Here is a 19244-nt window from a genome sequence, read left to right as displayed (position 1 = left end):
CACCTCCAAGAACTACGGCAATCCCACGTTGGCTGTCCTAAATTTTCAGCAACCCTAGCCTATGGTGTCCACCATGAACATCTGACGACCCCATGATGGCTACCTTGAACTTGTAGCAACTTTTTTTAGCATTAACTAAATGTTTATAGAAGGAGGACTCAAATTTTCTAAAAACTGTTTATAGAAAATTTGTGTAATTGCAAAAGTACCTTTTCCAGCATTAACTAAATGTGTTTACTAGCTTTTTCCGCAACGTATTATGAAGAAGGTAATTTACTTCAAAGAATCTAATAATTTACCAGCAAACGAAGGACAACTTTCCTTGTAAGTATGTGGATATATACTCTCTAGTTGAGAGGAACCGAAAAGGCCAGGAGCCAGTTAGTTATACAAAATGATATTTCCTCTCTAGTTGAAGTTGAAAGGATCTTGTTGCAAATCTGAGAGGGATTAGAAAGCAACCGTTTTGCAAATTAATACGACTAAGACGAAGATTAATTGAACATATGGTCTAATACGCCAAAATGTACTTAAGACCATTTCTTCTTTTGCTTTTCTTTTCTCCTTGTTGACTGTGAGAGGTTCCTAACATGGACGGAAGTAGTCACATCTCAAATCTAATACCAAATTTGATGCAAGTATCGGACAAATATATCATAAATATCACTCAATTACGCTAAAAAAGCTTAAACTAATTAAAAATAAAAATAGTCATCTCAAATCGATCTATATATATTATTGTATATATATTGGTGAAGGAAGGGCCGGATTATGGATCGTTGAAAGGTGTGGATTTTGCTGGGCTTCTTGTTAGCATGCCGTTGCTATTTGTTGTACTTTCCGTGGGTTATGCGAGTGGAATTGGGGTTGTTAACTGGAAACCCAAGAAATGAACCCTCAGCCGGCCGCGCAACAGCAGTGAAGATAGACAATATTATGTTTCCAAAGGTTAAGCTTTTCGCGAATTTTTGTATTTTTTTTTTTACGTATTAATGAGGTGGTCCAAACATAAATATTGACATATCAAATGAGACACATAGACAGCAAATCGTTAATTTTACCGATAAAATAACAAATTGACCTATTTAAAACCTTAATTCCTTCACCAATATTTGAAAAGCTGAGGAGTACTCTAAGATTTGAAAAGAACGGTTGAACCGATTTAAGCAGTTCGCGGGTTCATATTGCATGCATTTGTTTTCTCTGGAAGGGTCCCTGAAAATTAATGCATGTTCGATCTGCATACAGAAGTACGTTGAAAGTCACTTCACTTAAAATCGTGTTTGGAACACAGCCAATTGCCTCATGACCATTCATTCCAATGGGACACATCAAGCCTGATTAGTACGTGTTAGCCGTATTGAGTTTTATTGATGCATGTTTTGGTAAGACTAATATATATATATATATATATATATATATAATTCAAAGAATTAGGTAAGGGTATTTTTGTAAATTTCATTAAATCCTAATTAATGTTTAAATCCTTACAATTTTTTCTCTTTCTCTTCTTTTTTTTTTTTCTTTAAAAAAATAGAGGTATTTAGAAATTTTGACACTCATATGTTGGGATTTAACAAAAAATCTTAACGAATAAGTGGAATTGAAAATAAACAATAATTATGAATACACTAATTAAATTGAGCTTTTGAAGTTTATAAAGATAATTGCAAATGTGATGAAAATTGAAGGGAGTTAAATAAACTTTCTCCTATAGTTTTATTGTTTAACTTGCTGCTGCTTAAGTTTCCCAATACTTATCAAAGGTGATAACTGATATGAGGCTCATCTTTTTTCCTTCTTAGCCTAACTTTCGTTGGAACTTTTTTCACACTGGCCATAGGAAAGTTATAATTGATGAATGTCTTTCAGGTTTGAAAGGTTTAGGACTTTAGAAATCCCTCATCACTAGCATTGTATTGTTCGTTATATTGCCCTATTATTGACAGGGATTTTCATCTTTAAAGGTGCACATCATATTAATTTGGTGCACTCTAATTCATTATATCAGTTTCTAATTTGATTTTCTTATTCCATGCCAACGTGTTAACTTCTTATTGAAAGCCGGGCACAAAAGGACTTGGTTTGGCAAGACCTTATAGAAGTTATTCCCAATGTTATATACTATATTACTATTTTGAGTAACGGTAGGAACTATCTTTTTATCCTCCCAAATTAATGTGGCTCTTAAAATCATCATTGAATTTTGAATGAAAAAAAAATGATAAAAATTTGGTTTCTAGCATTACTCTACTATTTCACCACCAACTCATTGTGGTGACAAATAGCACAGTCAATTCACCTTTAGATCAACCATTGATTAAGAAAAATATATATCTAATGGTGGATTGACCGTACTACATCAACATAGTGGAATAGTAATATTGTATGTATAGCATTACTCTACCGGCAGGGGCGGAGCCAGGTTTTAGACTTTGGGGGGAGAGCCAAATTGATAAAAAAAAAACTTTGGGAGGGCCAAAACTAAGAAAATAACAAAAATAAGGGGTAAAACTTTAATTTTTTTTTGGGGGGGGGAAAGCCTCCCCCAAGCCAAAGAGTAGTTCCACCCCTGTCTACCGGATTGATGGGAAAAAGAAATGCTACACACACTCTTACTCCGACTCCCACACTCTGAAGTGCATACTTCCTAACGTGGCATTACTCTACCGGATTGATGGAAAAAATAAATGATACACATACTCTTACTCCCCCTCCCACTCCCACTCCCACTACCATACTCTCAAGTGCATACTTCTCATGGGATAAACCCTTATTAAAAAATACAAATAAAAATTAAGGACTGATTAACACTGACACGTCAATAAAATAAGATGAAGATTGAATAAAGTATGGCATCTAGCACTACTCAAACACATAATTGAATAAACAATATTTTCACAAAGTTATTTTTTCGAAAAAACGAATGGTTTTTAATAATTTCCATTGTTTTTTTGGAAAGCCAAATACGGATTTAATAATTGTGATGTGAACTTGTAAAGATATATAGCCTGTATGACTTCCCCATCTTTCACGTCGTAATTAAATATGAGTTCAGCTAATAATTGGGACCACAAACAATTTCGCCATTTATGCGGCTTCTTGGACTGAAGGCCAAGGATCCTCGTGAAGGAAACATCCTTCTTCTTCTTCTTCTTCTTCTTCTTAAGTGGTCCAACTTTGGAGTGGCTGTTAATCGTTGATGAACTTTCCAACATTTTCTTACGTATGTGGCTGTTAATCGTTTATGATGTTTCCAACATTTTCTTACGTATGTAAAGTAACGTAGCGGAAGCAATTAAAATAAAATAAAAAAAAATTAACAACTTCAATTCTAAAATTGGGGCAAAGTTTTTTTACGCTGGGAATATGAGACAAAATGCGAATGAGCGGCTTCGAAATCCTCTTTTGTTTCAATTTTTCTTTTTTTCTTTTTTTAATTGAGCTGAGGTGGTTGGGTGACTTTAACAATGCCACGTCATTTTAGTCGTATACCAGTCCTAAAATGGTCTATGAAATAGAATTACTCCAAGAGATTTATGAGAAATTGTTCGGTCAGTGTTGTGTCCTACGAGAGTGAGATTGTTAAAGCATATTTTTAAACGGTTGGATCGGTGAAAATACTCCCATAAAATTGAGACAAAAAGTCATCAAATGCACACCCGGGGGAGATTGAGGAGCCTCTGATGCTTAAGCCAATATGGCCATTGAGAGACATAACTGAATGGAGAAAGTAAGAGAAAATGTGCATACCTCGATCAGAATGCGTCTCTTTTAATAGAAGGCTCATTAAAGAAAATCCCATGAATGCTTGCCATGTCGTGAAATTGTGACTGTTTATTGCCATGTTGTGGGGTGACTAAGTGAGCTTGTGGTAATTATATCCACAACAGTAGCACTACATTTTCATGGCCGACCTATTTTTTGTTAGTGAATTTCCTTATAATTGTCTTACCCATTAAATTTTTCAAATCAAGGAAACTAATTAAATAGATTCTTGTGTTCTCGTATTTGATTGTTGATTGTTGATATGTTTTTTTTTTTTTTATGTTTTTTTTTTTCATTTTTTTTTTTAACTTCAATCATGATTTCTTACATAACATGATTGGAATAAAAGTTTGAAACACCAAGAGGGTTCCAGAGACCATGTTTTTGAATATGCTTAATCAATCAAAACGTTCAAATGCAAATCTATTTACCTTCTTCTCTTTTTTGACCCTTCTGTCCGGATTCTGCTGAACTGATCAAGGTTACAAAATTATACAGTAGAATGGCAGCTTCCAGACCTTTTTTGTTCAGCTAAATATGTTGAAATCAAGATTACATAAATTCATAACAATACAATTGCTCTCAAGTGACGTTATTTATCGTGCTTCAATTATTGTAGTGGTCATTTCGTTTCCTGAACAAGTTCCATGCTTGCTAGAAGAAGAATCTGCTTTAGGTGAATCTGTAAAGAAACCCGGTTGTTTCGGCTTAGGCAATAAGCTCTCACTACTAAACATTTGAATCACAGATGACATGTTTGGTCTATCTTCCGGTCTTTGTTGCACACATAACAGACCCACATGTATGTGTCGTAATACATTAGATAGAGTGCACAAGTCACCAACCAAGTCATCCATAAATTCTATTGGTCTCTCTTCAATCCAAAGTTTCCATGCCTGAAAGAAATGAAAATCAAAATTTTGTGGGTCGAACTGTATGCCTTCAAATTGGCCAATGATTATTAAAAGAGCATCAAAATAACATGGGCATCATGTCATGCTTTGTACTATAGTAACTGCATTGTTAATAAGAGGTTTCCCTAAAAAGAAAAAAGTAAATTAGTAGTATCTGTCACTCTTTAAGCTTACATGTCCAAGAAGATTAAGTTGGTGGTCTGGGTGGCAAAATCTTTTGTTTTTCTTCCTACTCACTATCTCTAATACTAAAACTCCAAAGCTAAATACATCAGATTTGACTGAGTACTGTCCATGCATCGCATACTCAGGAGACATATAACCACCACAAAATTTTATTGCAAAGAAAAAGAAGTTAAAAACAGTTAAACTTAACCTATAAAAGAATTTGAAGCATACTTACTATGTTCCAATAATCCTATTGGTCTCGGAATCAATTTGATCTCCCCAAAAAGATCTAACCAGGCTAAAGTCCGAAATTTTTGGATTCATATTGTTATCTAGAAGGATATTGTTAGCTTTGAGATCTCTATGGATAATTCTCAGTCTAGAGTCTTCATGAAGATAAAGAAGCCCTTTAGCAACACCATTAATAATGTTGATGCGCTTATGCCAGTCTAGTAATTTACTATTTGCTTGATTTGTCCAATTTTACATTCGTGTTAGTACAACTCCAATCATGAATTGAAAGATGATAAGACTAAATATGAATACGATCAAGGTTCAAACCAAAAATAAAGCAATCCAAGCTTTTGTTGGGCATGTATTCATAGATTAACATGTTTTCATTTTCTTGAATGCAACAACCAAGAATCTTCACAAGATTACGGTGTTGAAGTTTAGCAATCAAAATAACTTCATTTTTTAACTCGTTCAGTCCTTGTGTAGAATTATTTGAAAGCATCTTCACAGCTATATCTCTCCCTTCTGACAATGTACCCTGAAAATAAAATAGTCAGTATATAAGTTGGAAAATAATAAAATATAGCTTAACTACTTATGTCATTATGTACCTTGTACACAGGTCCAAAGCCACCTTCTCCCAGCTTGTTGCTGTTTGAAAAATTATCTGTGGCATTTGTTATGGCTGCCAAATCAAATACTGGTAACTCCATATCTTCTTTCACACTTTCATTGTCACAATCCTTCATTTGATTTCTTTTTGTCATTTCTGAAATAACAAGGGATGCATGGGCATGAAAAATCTTGGAGAGTGTAAGAACTAATAATAATTACTTACCCTCCAATATGTTTCCAAGAAAGACATACTTATTTAAACTTCTTAGCTATAAACTTACTATCATGAATCAGATACTATCATAATCCATTTCTTACAAATTTACCTTGGTTTCTGAGTTTCTTCTTCCATATGTATGAGACCAATCCAACTATTATCATTCCCACGACTATATAGTAATGTTGAGCCAACTATAATTCCTACTAGTTTCTCCTTGTTGGAGTGCCTCTTTTTCTCAAGCCGACCTGAAAGAGCAAAATAGATTCAGGGGGTCAATTAAAGCATCAAGGCTTGTAAATTTTGTCTTCTTTACTTTTTTGCAAACTAAGAGACTCAAAAATAAAATAAAAAATGTCGTAGAAGAATAAAATGTCATATACGAGCCATGTGGATCAACAATCTCATAGCTAGGAGTCAAGAATCTTACTGCCATGTACAAACATGCCATAATAGAATAACGCCAAATATTTCTTTGGTGGCAAGACGGTCCAGATGGAATTCCGGGGACTATGTAGAAGATGATGATGACATGTACGATGTGAACATGAAGCTTATTTGTTTTGTAATATGTTATAAGGAAAGTAATAAAAAATTTATTGTACTTCCTTTTTTGTGTTTTGGTCTACAAACCCCTTGCATGTGGTTATTTAAAAGAGACAGATTGTTGCATTTGCAATAGGTAATAAAGTGCCAACAAACAACCTGCTTAGAGATATCTCCATTACAAAACATACATAGTATATATATGGTTAATTAGGGAGGTTTATATGTATATAAATATTCAATTTTGTAGCAAATACAGTAGCGTGATAAAACTACACGTTACTGTAATTGTAACGTGATATATATATGCCCGTTACTATATATTGAGTAACGTGAACAATATCATGTTATTAGGTCATATATTAACTAACGGATTAATTTTCACGTTACTCTGGAATTACCTGTAAATTTACCACGTTAGTGTGTAGTGACCCGTATATATTTACGTTACTGTCCAGTAACCCATAAAATTTTCAGGTTACAAAGGAGTTACAAAGTAAATTTTACACATTACTATATATTTCAGTAACGCGTCAAATAATTATCACGTTACTGTAATCACTCACATATAAAATTCTACAGGTTAGTATTCACATGTTACACACACTCTTACTCTGACTCCCACACTCCCAAGTGGATACTTCCTAACGTGGCAATACTCTACCGGATTGATGGGAAAAAGAAATGATACACACACTCTTACTCTCATTTCCACACTCCCAAGTGCATACTTCTCATTGGATAAACCCTTATTAAAAATTAAAAAAAAAAAAAATCAAAGACTGATTAACACTGACACGTCAATAAAATAAGATGATAATTGAATAAAGTATGGCATCTAGCTAGCACTACTCAAACACATAATTGAATAAACAATTGGGACCACAAACAATTTCGCCATTTATGCGATCGACTTCTTGGACTGAAGGCCAGGGATACTTGTGGAGCTAGGAAATATCCTTCTTCTTAAGTGGTCCAACTTTGGAGTAGCCGTTAATCGTTGATGAACTTTCCAACATTTTCTTATGTATGTGGCTGTTAATCGTTTATAATGTTTCCAACATTTTCTTACGTATGTAAAGTGACATAGCGGAACCAATTTAAAATAAATAAAATAAAATAAATTGGCGACTTCAATTCTAAAATTGGGGCTAAGTTTCTTTTATGCTGAGAGTAGGAGACAAAATGAGAATGAGCAGTATCGAAATTCTCATTTGTTTCAATTTTTTTTTTTTTTTTAATTAATTGAGCTGGCGTGGCTGAGTGACTTTTAACAATGCCACGCCATCTTAATCATATACCAGTCCGAGAAGGGTCTATGAAATAGAATTACTCCAAGAGATTTACGAGAAATAGTTCGGTCAGTGTTTTTAATTTTTTTTTTGTTGAGAAAAATGATGAATATCATTGATAAAGCTAGTCCTCTTGCTTAGCAACTAGCAAGTACACAATCCTAAATAAAAAAAGGGCATTCTTCTATCTAGATTTTATTTAGAATTCGTGACAAAGCAGCCTTGGTCAAACTATGAGTTGTGTCCAATGAGAGTGAGATTGTTAAAGCATATTTTCAGACGGTTGGATATATTGGTGACAATACTCCTGTAAAATAGAGACAAAAAGTCATCAAAAAACACCAGTCTGGGAGAGATCGAGGAGCCTCTGATGCTTAAGTCAATATGGCATTTGAGAGACATAGCGAATGGAGAGAGTGTGAGGGAAAATGTGCTTACTTGGAAATGTGTATCTCTTTTAATAGAAGGCTCGTTGGAGAAGATCCCTTGAATGCTTGCCATGTGGCAAAATTGTGATTGTCTGTTTATTGCCATGTAGTGGGCATGTAATGGGGTGACCAAGTAAGCTTGTGGTAATTATATCCACAACATGCAGTAGCACCACATTCTCATGGCCGGCCTATTTTTTTTAGTGAATTTCTTTATAATTGTCTTTAATTACCCATGAAATTCTTCAAATCAAGGAAACTAAATAAATTAATTCTTGTGTTCTCGTATTTGATTGTTGGTATTATTTTTTTAATTTCTTTTTTTAACTTCAATCATGATTTCTTACATAATATGATTGGAATAAAAGTTTGAAGCATGCACCAAGAGGGTTCCGGAGACCATGTTTTAGAATATGCTTAATCAAAACGTTCAATTGAAACCATTAAATGCATTTATGGTGACAAATTAGTTCTAAATTTATATTATGTATTATATATGGAAGGTATTGATTTTGAAATTAGTCAAAGAAAAACATACATTTTCGTATAGTCCTAACTCCAGTGTATAAACACTATCCACTCGTTGAATAATATATTAACATAAATACAGTAGAAGCAGCCTGCTCTAAGCCAAAGCTATTTACCTTTTTCTCTTTTTGACCCTTCTGTCCGAATTCTGCTGAAATCAAGGTTACAAAATTATACAGTAGCTTGAATGGCAGCATCCAGACGTTTTTTGTTCAGCTAAATATGTTGAAATCAAGATTACATAAATTCATAACAATACATGCACTTGCTCTAAAGTGACGTTATTTATCGTGCTTCAATTATTGTACTGGTCATTTCGTTTGCTGAACAAGTTCCATGGTTGTTAGAAAAAGAATCTGCTTTAGGTGAATCTGTAAAGAAACCCGGTTGTTTCGGTTTAGGCAATAAACTCTCATTGCTAAACATTTGAATCACGGATGACATGTTTGGTCTATCTTCCGGTCTTTGTTGCACACATAACAAACCCACATGAATATGTCGTAATACATTAGATAGAGTGCTCAAGTCACCAACCAATTCATCCATAAATTCTATTGCTTTGTCTTCGATCCAAAGTTTTCATGCCTGAAAGAAATGAAAACCAAAATTTTTGTGGGTACATGCATGCCTTCAAATTGGAAAATGAATATTAAAAGAGCATCAAAATAACATGGGCATCATGTCACGCTATGTACTGTTAGTAACTGCATTGTTAATAAGAAGTTTTCCTAAAAAAAGAAAGTAAATTAGTAGTATTTGTCACTCTTTAAGCTTACATGTCCAAGAAGATTAAGTTGGTGGTCTGGGTGGCAAAATCCCTTGTTCTTCTTCCCACTTACTATCTCTAATACTAAAACACCAAAGCTAAATACATCAGATTTGACTGAGTATTGTCCATGCACCGCATACTCGGGAGACATATAACCACTGCAAAATTTCATTGCAAAGAAAAAGAAGTTAAAAGCAGTTAAACTTAACCTATAAAAGAATTTGAAGCATACTTACTATGTTCCAATAATCCTATTGGTCTCGGAATCAATTTGATCTCCCGCAAAAGATCTAGCCAGGCCAAAGTCCGAAATTTTTGGATTCATTTTATTATCTAGAAGGATATTGCTAGCTTTGAGATCTCTATGGATAATTCTCAGTCTAGAGTCTTCATGAAGATAGAGAATCCCTTTAGCAACACCATTAATAATGTTGATTCGCTTATGCCAGTCAAGTAATTTACTCTTTGCTTGATCTGTCCAATTTTACATTCATGTTAGTACAACTTCCATCATGAAAGATGATAAGACTAAACATTAATATGCTCAAGGTTCATACCAAAAATAAAGTAGTCCAAGCTTTTGTTGGGCATGTATTCATAGATTAACATGTTTTCATTTTTTTGAATGCAACAACCAAGAATCTTCACAAGATTACGGTGTTGAAGTTTAGCAATCAAAATCACTTCATTTTTTAACTCGTTCAGTCCTTGTCTAGAATTATTTGAAAGCCTCTTCACAGCTATATCTCTTCCTTCTGGCAATGTACCCTGAAAATCAAATAGTCACTATATAAGTTGGAGAATAATGAAATATATATAGCTCAACTACTTATGTTATATGTATAAGTTGGAGAAAAATAAAATATAGCTCAACTACTTATGTTATATGTATAAGTTGGAGAATAATAAAATATAGCTCAACTACTTATGTTATTATGTACCTTGTACACAGGTCCAAAGCCACCTTCTCCTAGCTTGTTTCTGTTTGAAAAATTATCTGTGGCATTTGTTATGGTTGCCAAATCATATATCGGTAACTCCATATCTTCTTTCCCACCTTCATTGTCACAATACTTCATTCGATTTCTTTTTGTCATCTCTGAAATAACGAAAGATGCATGCATGGGCATGAAAAATCTTGGGGAGTTCTTTTGAAAAAAGCAAATTACTTACCCTCCAATATGTTTCCATGAAAGACCTACTTATTTAAACTTCTTAGCTATAAACTGACTATCATGAATCAGTTACAATCATAATCCATTTCTTACAAATTTACCTTGGTTTCTGAGTTTCTTCTTCCATATGTATGAGACCAATCCAACTATTATCATTCCCACGACTAGTAATGTTGAGCCGACTATAATTCCTACTAGTTTCTCCTTGTTGGAGTGCATCTTTTTCTCAAGCCGGCCTGAAAGAGCAAAATAGAGTCATGTGACTTTGAGAATAACTCATCATATTATACATGCATTTCGGCCAAGGATAACTGATCGAGGAAAAGAAAGAGACTTTATTTGTACATAGTCTGGACGGGAAAAATGGGTAACAGATGAGGTGGATAAAGAATTTGAGCTCAACACAATCACAACGACCAAATATTCCTAGTTTCCCTGGCATTACAAATTGTCTAGCATGTTGTTGCATATTAAGCAAACTTTGAAAGATATTATATAATGTCTATCAATGTTCGTTATCCCCTTCATGACCTCATAAAACATTTAGTAAAAAGTCATAACAAACATATATGTGTATGTGTGTGTGTTTGGTAAACTTTGGGTTATGGGTTAGTATGTATAAAGACATTTTGAATTTTTTGCAAGAAAAAATGAAAAATGTTATTAAAAAGTAATGATGTTATATAAAAAAAAAAATGAAAAATAAATAAAAATAAATAATCGTAAGTGATATAAAAAGTGAAATGTTTTCAAGTTCACTATTTCAAAAAACAAACAAAAAAAGAAAAAAAAAAGTGTGATTTATCAAACATGGCCATAATAAGCCTGTTTTTGCCCGTGGAAGATTATCCTAACAGATATTGTTGTCCCATCTCTGTCTGTCAGTGTTAGTCTTGGTAAGTGGACAATGTCTAAAAAATGGTGGTTGTTGATGATCGATTAGTGCAGCCAAGGAAGCAGATAACTATAGAATCCTCTAATTTTCTATTGCATGCCATTTGTTTGTATCCTGTGATTTCCCATAGAGAATTTCATTTAATTCTTTCTTTTTCACTCTAAATGGTGGAACCTGCTTTCATATGAAAAAGCTTCTCAACAGTAAGGAAATATTCATGCTCAAATTTTTAAAGCACATATGCTTGCAACTACTCCAATTAATCATACTGGTTTCAAGAAGATAAAATGCTTGCACATATCTAAGTATTTGTAACAACAATTTTGCTGTTGGAAATCATATGACTGTTCCCAGCTCGTACGAACGAGCCTTGCTCAGCTGACTTTGAAGGTAGTCAGGGTTGGAACCTGCGGCTAACAATTTGAAAATGAGCACTGTATATAACATTAGTGCAACCACACAAGTTAGATGTGAATATAACATATAATCATTAATACGAAACTATCGGATACAGTTTTTACTAAATAAAAAGTTAGGTATTTTTTTGCTTCTAATCCTTGTTGTTTCTCACATAACAATTTCCACTCTTACACTCTAATTGATTTATTACTTATAACATGTAACTTTTATGTACATTTATGACTTGAGTTAGTATAAAATTAAATTTAAGATTTTTTTTTTGTTTTTTTTTTTTTGTGTACATGTCATTACCTTAAAAAAAAAAAAAAAAAAAAAAAAAAAAAAAAAAATGTGTGCATGCACATAGATTGAAAGACTATATTTATTTACGTAAGTCCGGAACGCACACAAGAAATTCTAGTTCTGCCCCTAGTTTTGACTATTCTATTTTTGGGTATTGGTGTGGGATTTTCGGTCTTGGATTTGGCTTTAATTTCTTTTTTATATTGAATCTGTTTGATTGAGATATGATTTATGCAGTGGGATATTCCTGCACTCTGACAATAGAGCTCCAGTGCTACTCTTCAGTGACCCCCTCCACCAAATCGAGCGAGAATTTAGAGAAGATGAAGAGCGAGACTGCCGAGACCCTCGAACCCTAACTCTTCCCAACCGTTGGTTTTTGATCTGACTGTGGAAAACAAGCTACCCAGCGGCCGACGAAACAGAAGGAGCGTGAGAAGAAGCAACCTTTGGCATTTTTTTTTTTTTTTTTGATAATTGCACCATTGGTCTCTAAGATTGGCCTAATTTTGTTATTTTTAAAAAAAATAAAAAAAAAATAAAAAAATTACTCGTGTCGATTCTTTTTACACAGTAAATGACATGATAGTTTATGTCTCTTAATAGCAAACAACATAACGTAACCAAATTACATTGTTTGCATAAACGACGTAAAAAAAAGATATGTCAATGTAAACAAGTGACATTAATCAACTTACGTCGTCGTAATTAGGCGTCGTTTGCAACTAAAAGAACACACAAAATTTCTCGACCTTGGGTGTCATGTCCAAACTGAAAAGATGGTCAACATACAAAATGACGTAAAGGAATTGGCGTCATTTTTTTTTTCTAAAATTGCGTCGTTTAAAAAACAACTTTGAATTTTGTTTTTTTGTAGTGATTTTCTAAGGTAAAAGATACCACAATTCAATGTGCTACAAGAGGGTGGTTAGGTTTTAGAGCATTCATGCTTCTTCTCTAGAGTTAGTTTTGTTAAGCCACACAACTAAGTTTTTCATATAAAACCTTCAGCTACCAGAGTTCTAGGATTGCAAGAGGAAGCTCGTTAGAATAATTGTTCAAAGGTTTTGAAGCTATTGTGGTAGAAAGAAAAGGGTTGTTTGTTTGGCACAAATAAAGTGTTCATGACAAAGAGAGTAATGCTACACATCATCCTCTTGTCCACCTTTTATCCTCCCAAAATTGATGTGGCTCTTAAAATCACCATTGGATCAAAATTCAATAATAATCTATCATAAATTCAATTGTGATTTTAAGAGCCACATCAAATTTGGGAGGACAAAAGGAGGATAAGGGGATGATGTGTAGCATTACTCTGACAAAGGTTTTGTAATCATGTAACAACCCATCCCCAATGACACAATATTATCCGTTTTTTACTCTCTCGAACTAGACTTACCAAGAGGTCTGATAGGTTCATGGCCATCACGGCTTTAAAACGCGTTGTGTCAAGAAAAGTACGAATATACAGATAAGCACATACTCATTCCCATACCCAGGCAATGTGTGATGTCACAAAATATGTCCTGCTTGTCACTTAAATCTTCTATATATAGTGGATAAGTTTCTCGTGTTTGATTATTCCGAAGTGATTTTACTTTTGAATAGTTCTTCAAAAGGTTTCCACTTCGTTACTAAATACTTGTGTTCATTAATTTACTGCTTTCATAATATTTTGTGATTGATTGTGTTGGGATCTAGGCCGCCACTGAGTCTCCAAGCCCAAACCCAAATGTATTGCCCACCATCAAACATATGTCCCACAGTCAAACAGATAGTTTAGTGGGTAACACACGTCTCTAGGGACGGTTATCCAAGTTGAAGAGAATTGAATCCTCTAAAGCTAGGCACGAGCCACTTTGTGAGGAACATCACCCTACAACCGAAATACTGGGAGATAATTGCCTCAAAGAATCCCGAATATTGCTCCCAATATCCCAGGATCCATGCCATCAAGCTCACAACCTCAAAAAGCCTATAAAATGATGGCTCTAGACACAAGTAAAGGGTTGGAATTTTCATACAATATACTTTCTCATATCTACTAATTGCTAACTTAAGCATCAGAATTATTCTCCACCGGAACACTCCCGGTAAGCTTTGATTGTTCATTCTTGTGATGTGCATGTGTCTACCGAAAAATGTTCCAACAAATTGTGTGGTGATTAATTATTTAAATTCCGCATTTTTTCGTAAAGAGATAGGGCTTATTTTCACTTTCCATCTGCACCATTCGTTGAAGAAGAAGAAGAAAAAAAAAAAAAAAACAGCAAAATCCAAAGAACAAGAAAAAAATAGAAGTGAAATCATACCCAGTTCGGAAATGGCCATCCTTATATAGAGTTCTTGCCCACCCTCAGAGAATTGTCTTGTATCAACTAGGCTACCAAACCACAGCACGCAGCCGCTTCCTTCTCCCCTCACATCTAAACTTGCATATGCTGTGCAGGAGCAATTTTTCAAACACATTCCTTCGCATTCCTTGAGGGTCATGCTCTTGTTGAACCTGGAAGAAGATGTGTCAGGCAATTTCACCCCCTTGTGCTTCCAGAATCCATCTCCATCATCGCATTTCAAAGAAGTCCTTCGAACACACCCATCAGACAAATCTACTGAATCCCACTGTTTTGGAGACTTGGGTAAGAATCCTTCCAAGCATGCACATACAGGTGAGTTATTAATGTTGCATGTAGCATATCCACCGCATAAGGCATAATTTTCGCACCTATCTGCCTGCGATGTATCTAAAGGCTCCCAACTGTGTGTCCGATCCATCCATACAAATCGTTGTCCAACGCCTGATGGGTATAGCACATATCTTGAGAAAACAGAATTGTTTAAAAGTTTGTACTCGTAATAGACCTCTTTCTCATTCAGCACGAATCCATACTCATATACTGGATTCGGTCTTAACGCATGACCCGTAAAACCAAGGCCATTCCATGACCCTGCTCTAGTCTTTATTGAATCTCCCTTCATCACAACCCTTTGCGGAAGCCCACGAGGATCTATGCGTGTTGAATACTCACCTTGAGCAGGATCATCCATGCTCTTCCAAGATGATAAAAACCTATCTAGACCAGTTACTAAATCCCATCCAAGCTTCATTTCCGGTAGGTGTGTGTCACAAGGATAATCAAAACTCTGCCACAAAAAGTTGTCTTTGTTATCATCATTTCTATCTTTAACAACAAGATTCCCGGTGTCCAAGAGCTGCGCAACTGGATTTTCGGGGCTTCTTGATGTATTAGATGACCAAACAATACCATTCGTGCTATTAAGAAGCACAAGAACTCCGTCACCAGTTACCTTAAGAATACTTGAGTGATCGCTAAGCGGAGCATCTCTGTTGGCTACCCAGACAACTATCTCCGGAGATATCACATACCATATCCCCACATATCGACTTTTGGAATTACCTGGGCTGAAGAATCCCAATTGAAATGATCCGCCAGCTGAAACTAAAGTGCCACCGTCTCTGATGGATTGACTTGCAGTAATAGTGTCTTGTGTAATGGAGGTTCTTAAGAGGGAGAAGAAGAAAGAGTAGACAAAAAGATGGGTAAAGGTTTCCATTGATTTTCCAATGGTTTAAGCAGCGACAGACCGCATTATTTTTTCGGAGTCCACCTTCTTCTCGGCTTTTTTTCTTTCTCACTTTTTCTTTTTTCCAATGTATTTCCTTTTCTACAAGTTTGAACTCAGGAACAGTCTGGTTCTCCCATCCCCTAATCTGCAAAAGGGGCCCATGTAACGTGACTTCAAAGCCGAACAAGATTAAAAAAAACAGAATTTGACTTATGAGGCTCAACAAATATCACACATTCAAAACTTTTATTCGGTGTATTTATCTTTTAATTTTTTTTTTAATTTCATCTATTTGTTAGTATATTTTGTTAAATATATTCGATCAAAACTTTTAAAATACATATTTTTTTTAAAATATATATATAATTCAAATATTCAAGTGTAAGTATTTTTGTAAATTTCGTTAAATCCTGACTAACGCCTAAATTTTACAATTTTTTTGCTTTTTTATTTTCTTAAAAAAGATATGGGTATTTGGAAATTTTGACACTCCTACGTTAAGATTTAACAGAAAATCTTAATGAATTGGTGAAATTGAACAAAAATAAATAAATAATGATGAATACACTGAATTGAAAGTTTTTAAAATTTAAGAAAATAACTGTAAATGTAATAAAAGTTTAGGGGAGTTAAAGGAAGTTTTATCGTTTAACTTGCTGCTGAAGTTTCCCAATACTTATCAAAGGTGATAACTGATATGAGCAGGGGTGGAGGGAGGGGGGGCCGAGAGGGGTCAACCCACCCCCCCCCCCCCCCCCCCCCAAGAAATTTCCTCTACTATTTGGAATTTTTTTTCCGAAAGTCCTAGTTGCCCACTCTAAACAACTCATCAAGGGGTAAATATTTTTCAAGAGAATCAAGCTTCATGAATCACACCATGTTCTGCCATTTTTCACTGATTTCTTAACCTAAAACCAGTCGCCAACCAGCCACGAGTAATACCATATCACCCATATCCCTCTTGTATCCTCCCAAAATTGATGTGATGTGGCTTTTAAAATCATCATTAAATCAAAATTCAATAGTGATCTATCATGAATTTAATAGTAATTTTAAGAGCCACATCAATTTTACGGTGACACAAGGAAGATATGGAGTGATATCAGGGGCGGAACCAAGATTTTAGGTAAAGGGGGACGAACTTGTATAATTTTTTTACATCAAAATACCCATTCGATTCAAAATTATATTTTCAAATTTTCATTATATCACAATCACACAATAGTATAAAGTATTAGTAAAATAAACCAAGCATAATTTATAATATAAAGTACTAGTAAAATAAACTAAGCACAATTTATAGTGTAAAAAAAAAATGAACTTTCTAGTGTAGACTCTTTTTCTTAACAAGATCCCCCAACAACAACAATGAAAAAGCACATGGTCCATAGAAAATGACTCTTAGAGAGCAGATGATCCATAATTTGTACAGCTACTAGTAAATAAAAGAACTAAAAATTATGATTTATGAAGAAGCTTAATTATCTAACTAATACATAATACAAAATGCAAGATATAATTAATGATAAGACTCGCAAAGATTAATATTAGACGGTATCAAACTTTATTCTTTGCAACAAATTAAACTATAAAATGTCCAAATCACCATTAGCAACTTGGGACTTGAAAAAAAAAAAAAAAGTCTCAAAAATTTAATCTGAAATCAACCTAGGAAGCACCTTAAATCTTCTAAAACAAACGGTTTCACCTGCTTCGCCTGCCCGTACAAAAAAAAAAAAAAAAAAAAAAAAAAAAAAAAAAAAAAAAAAAATGAATCCATCATTTCAATCGAACTCCAAAACACAAAAACCAAACAGAGGGAGTTATCAAAGAATCAAACCCACCGGAGAGGGCTGAGGGCTAGAGGCCTTGAGAGCTTCAGCGAGCTGGGGTTCCCCAGATTCAGCTCCTCTAGTCTCCTCTTGTTCTCTTTCAGCCTCTGTCGCCGGCACTCTTCATAGCTTGACTTCGATTCGACCACCATTGACCATCATGGGGATGCCATTCGTGGGGGAAAGGGGGGGAAAAAGGAGATCATGGAGATGGGTAGAGTGTAGTTGATTTTTTTTTTTTTTTTTGGTTGAACTAAAAACTTTATAAAGCTCAAACACAAGATTACACCCTCTCAGGGACAGACCCCTAGTCAGGAAAACTCGAAAAAACAGGCCACAAAAAACCAAGCCAAAGAAAGAAGACTCAAACAACAATCCAGCAACCCCAAAAAGAGTAGCAACAGAAACTCCTAAACCAGCGATTCCCTCGCAGGAGAAGAATACCTAGCAAGCCAAAACATGGGAAACTCAACGACAACAACCAAAACAGAGATTAACACCTAATCAGAGTGTACTGTAGTTGAATTTTCAAAGGTGAAAGGGGTTAAAAAAAAAAAACAGTAGAGAGAGGCGTTGGGAGAGGGGATGCCATGCGTGGGGAAAGGGCAAAATAGAGATGGGTGATAGAGCACTCCCAATGGATTATCTATTTAGAGCATTCCCAATGGCTTATGTATTTTTCAATCTAGAATAGCTAATCAAAATCTATTTTATTTAGTTTAGCTAATGAATTTTAAATGCACTATACATCCGATTATCGATTCTTAACTCTATATTATTTTTTTATTATTTTTAATTAATTTATTTCATTATAGTATTTTTTTTCCATGTGGGTCCCGCTTCATAACTCCACTACTTTACACACTTTCTCTTAGATCTCCACTATAAAAGGAAGAAAAAAAATGGAAAAACGTGGAGTGGTGGAGGGAAAAAGCAAAAAAGCAAAGCTAAAAAAGTGGAGATGAAGAATAAAAAAAAATAGATAAGTGAATAGTATAACTCTACTTGTAGAATTCCACTATTTATGGAATTAAGAAAAATCTATTCTAGAGTTAGAATACATAAGCTGATGGAGTTTTTTTTTAACACTTTTGTTATCTATTCTAGCTTAAAGTTGTAAATAGATAATCCACTGGGAGTGCTCTTACAACTTTAAGCTAGAATAGATAACAAAACTATTAAAAAGAGACTCCATCAGCTTATGTATTCCAACTTTAGAATAGATTTTTCTTAATTCCATAAATAGTGGAACTCTACAATTAGAGTTATACTATTCATTTATCTATTTTTTTTTATTCTTCATCTCCACTTTTTTAGCTTTGCTTTTTTGCTTTTTCCCTCCACCACTCCACGTTTTTCCATTTTTTTCTTCCTTTTATAGTGGAGATTTAAGAGAAAGTGTGTAAAGTAGTGGAGTTATGAAGCGGGACCCACATGGAAAAAAAATACTATAATGAAATAAATTAATTAAAAATAATAAAAAAATAATATAGAATTAAGAATAGATAATCGGATGTATAGTGCATTTAAAATTCATTAGCTAAACTAGATAAAATAGATTTTGATTAGCTAT

At 34.3% G+C, this 19244-nt stretch overlaps 2 protein-coding genes across 3 annotated transcripts; both read right to left on the bottom strand.

Moving 5' to 3' along the window:
- Positions 1–4364: 4364 nt before the first annotated feature.
- LOC133876268 (G-type lectin S-receptor-like serine/threonine-protein kinase SD1-1) lies at positions 4365–5833 on the bottom strand. The gene is made up of 5 exons (XM_062314549.1): positions 5696–5833; positions 5412–5622; positions 5086–5323; positions 4925–5007; positions 4365–4549 (listed from the first exon to the last, which is right to left on the bottom strand). The coding sequence occupies exons 1-5, from the start codon at positions 5831–5833 to the stop codon at positions 4365–4367; spliced, it is 855 nt and encodes a 284-aa protein (XP_062170533.1).
- Positions 5834–9097: 3264 nt separating this feature from the next.
- On the bottom strand, positions 9098–18248 carry LOC133876488 (G-type lectin S-receptor-like serine/threonine-protein kinase At4g27290). Of its 2 annotated transcripts, XM_062314775.1 has the most exons (9): positions 17684–18248; positions 17519–17556; positions 14564–15984; positions 10756–10890; positions 10421–10578; positions 10037–10247; positions 9716–9953; positions 9487–9637; positions 9098–9295 (listed from the first exon to the last, which is right to left on the bottom strand). In XM_062314775.1, the coding sequence occupies exons 3-9, from the start codon at positions 15825–15827 to the stop codon at positions 9290–9292; spliced, it is 2163 nt and encodes a 720-aa protein (XP_062170759.1). In that variant the 5' UTR covers positions 15828–15984; positions 17519–17556; positions 17684–18248; the 3' UTR covers positions 9098–9289. The 2 variants fall into 2 exon arrangements, with proteins under 2 accessions (XP_062170759.1, XP_062170760.1); XM_062314776.1 differs by lacking the exons at positions 10037–10247; positions 10421–10578.
- Positions 18249–19244: the final 996 nt, after the last annotated feature.

Source organism: Alnus glutinosa, chromosome 8 (genome assembly GCF_958979055.1).
Source record: "Alnus glutinosa chromosome 8, dhAlnGlut1.1, whole genome shotgun sequence".
Classification (NCBI taxonomy): Eukaryota; Viridiplantae; Streptophyta; class Magnoliopsida; order Fagales; family Betulaceae; genus Alnus; species Alnus glutinosa.
This window is presented reverse-complemented; position numbering and strand designations above follow the sequence as displayed.

Excerpts from the sequence above, each read along its gene's own strand:
- LOC133876268 (XM_062314549.1), bottom strand. The coding sequence starts at position 5,833 with ATGAAGGATTGTGACAATGAAAGTGTGAAAGAAGATATGGAGTTACCA. Across the intron at positions 5,623-5,695 it reads GCTTTGGACCTGTGTACAAG|GGTACATTGTCAGAAGGGAG; the intron begins GTACATAATGAC and ends TTTTATTTTCAG. Across the intron at positions 5,324-5,411 it reads CTTGGATTGCTTTATTTTTG|ATCAAGCAAATAGTAAATTA; the intron begins GTTTGAACCTTG and ends AAAATTGGACAA.
- LOC133876488 (XM_062314775.1), bottom strand. The coding sequence starts at position 15,827 with ATGGAAACCTTTACCCATCTTTTTGTCTACTCTTTCTTCTTCTCCCTC. Across the intron at positions 10,579-10,755 it reads GAAGAAACTCAGAAACCAAG|AGATGACAAAAAGAAATCGA; the intron begins GTAAATTTGTAA and ends TCGTTATTTCAG. Across the intron at positions 9,954-10,036 it reads CTTGGACTACTTTATTTTTG|ATCAAGCAAAGAGTAAATTA; the intron begins GTATGAACCTTG and ends AAAATTGGACAG.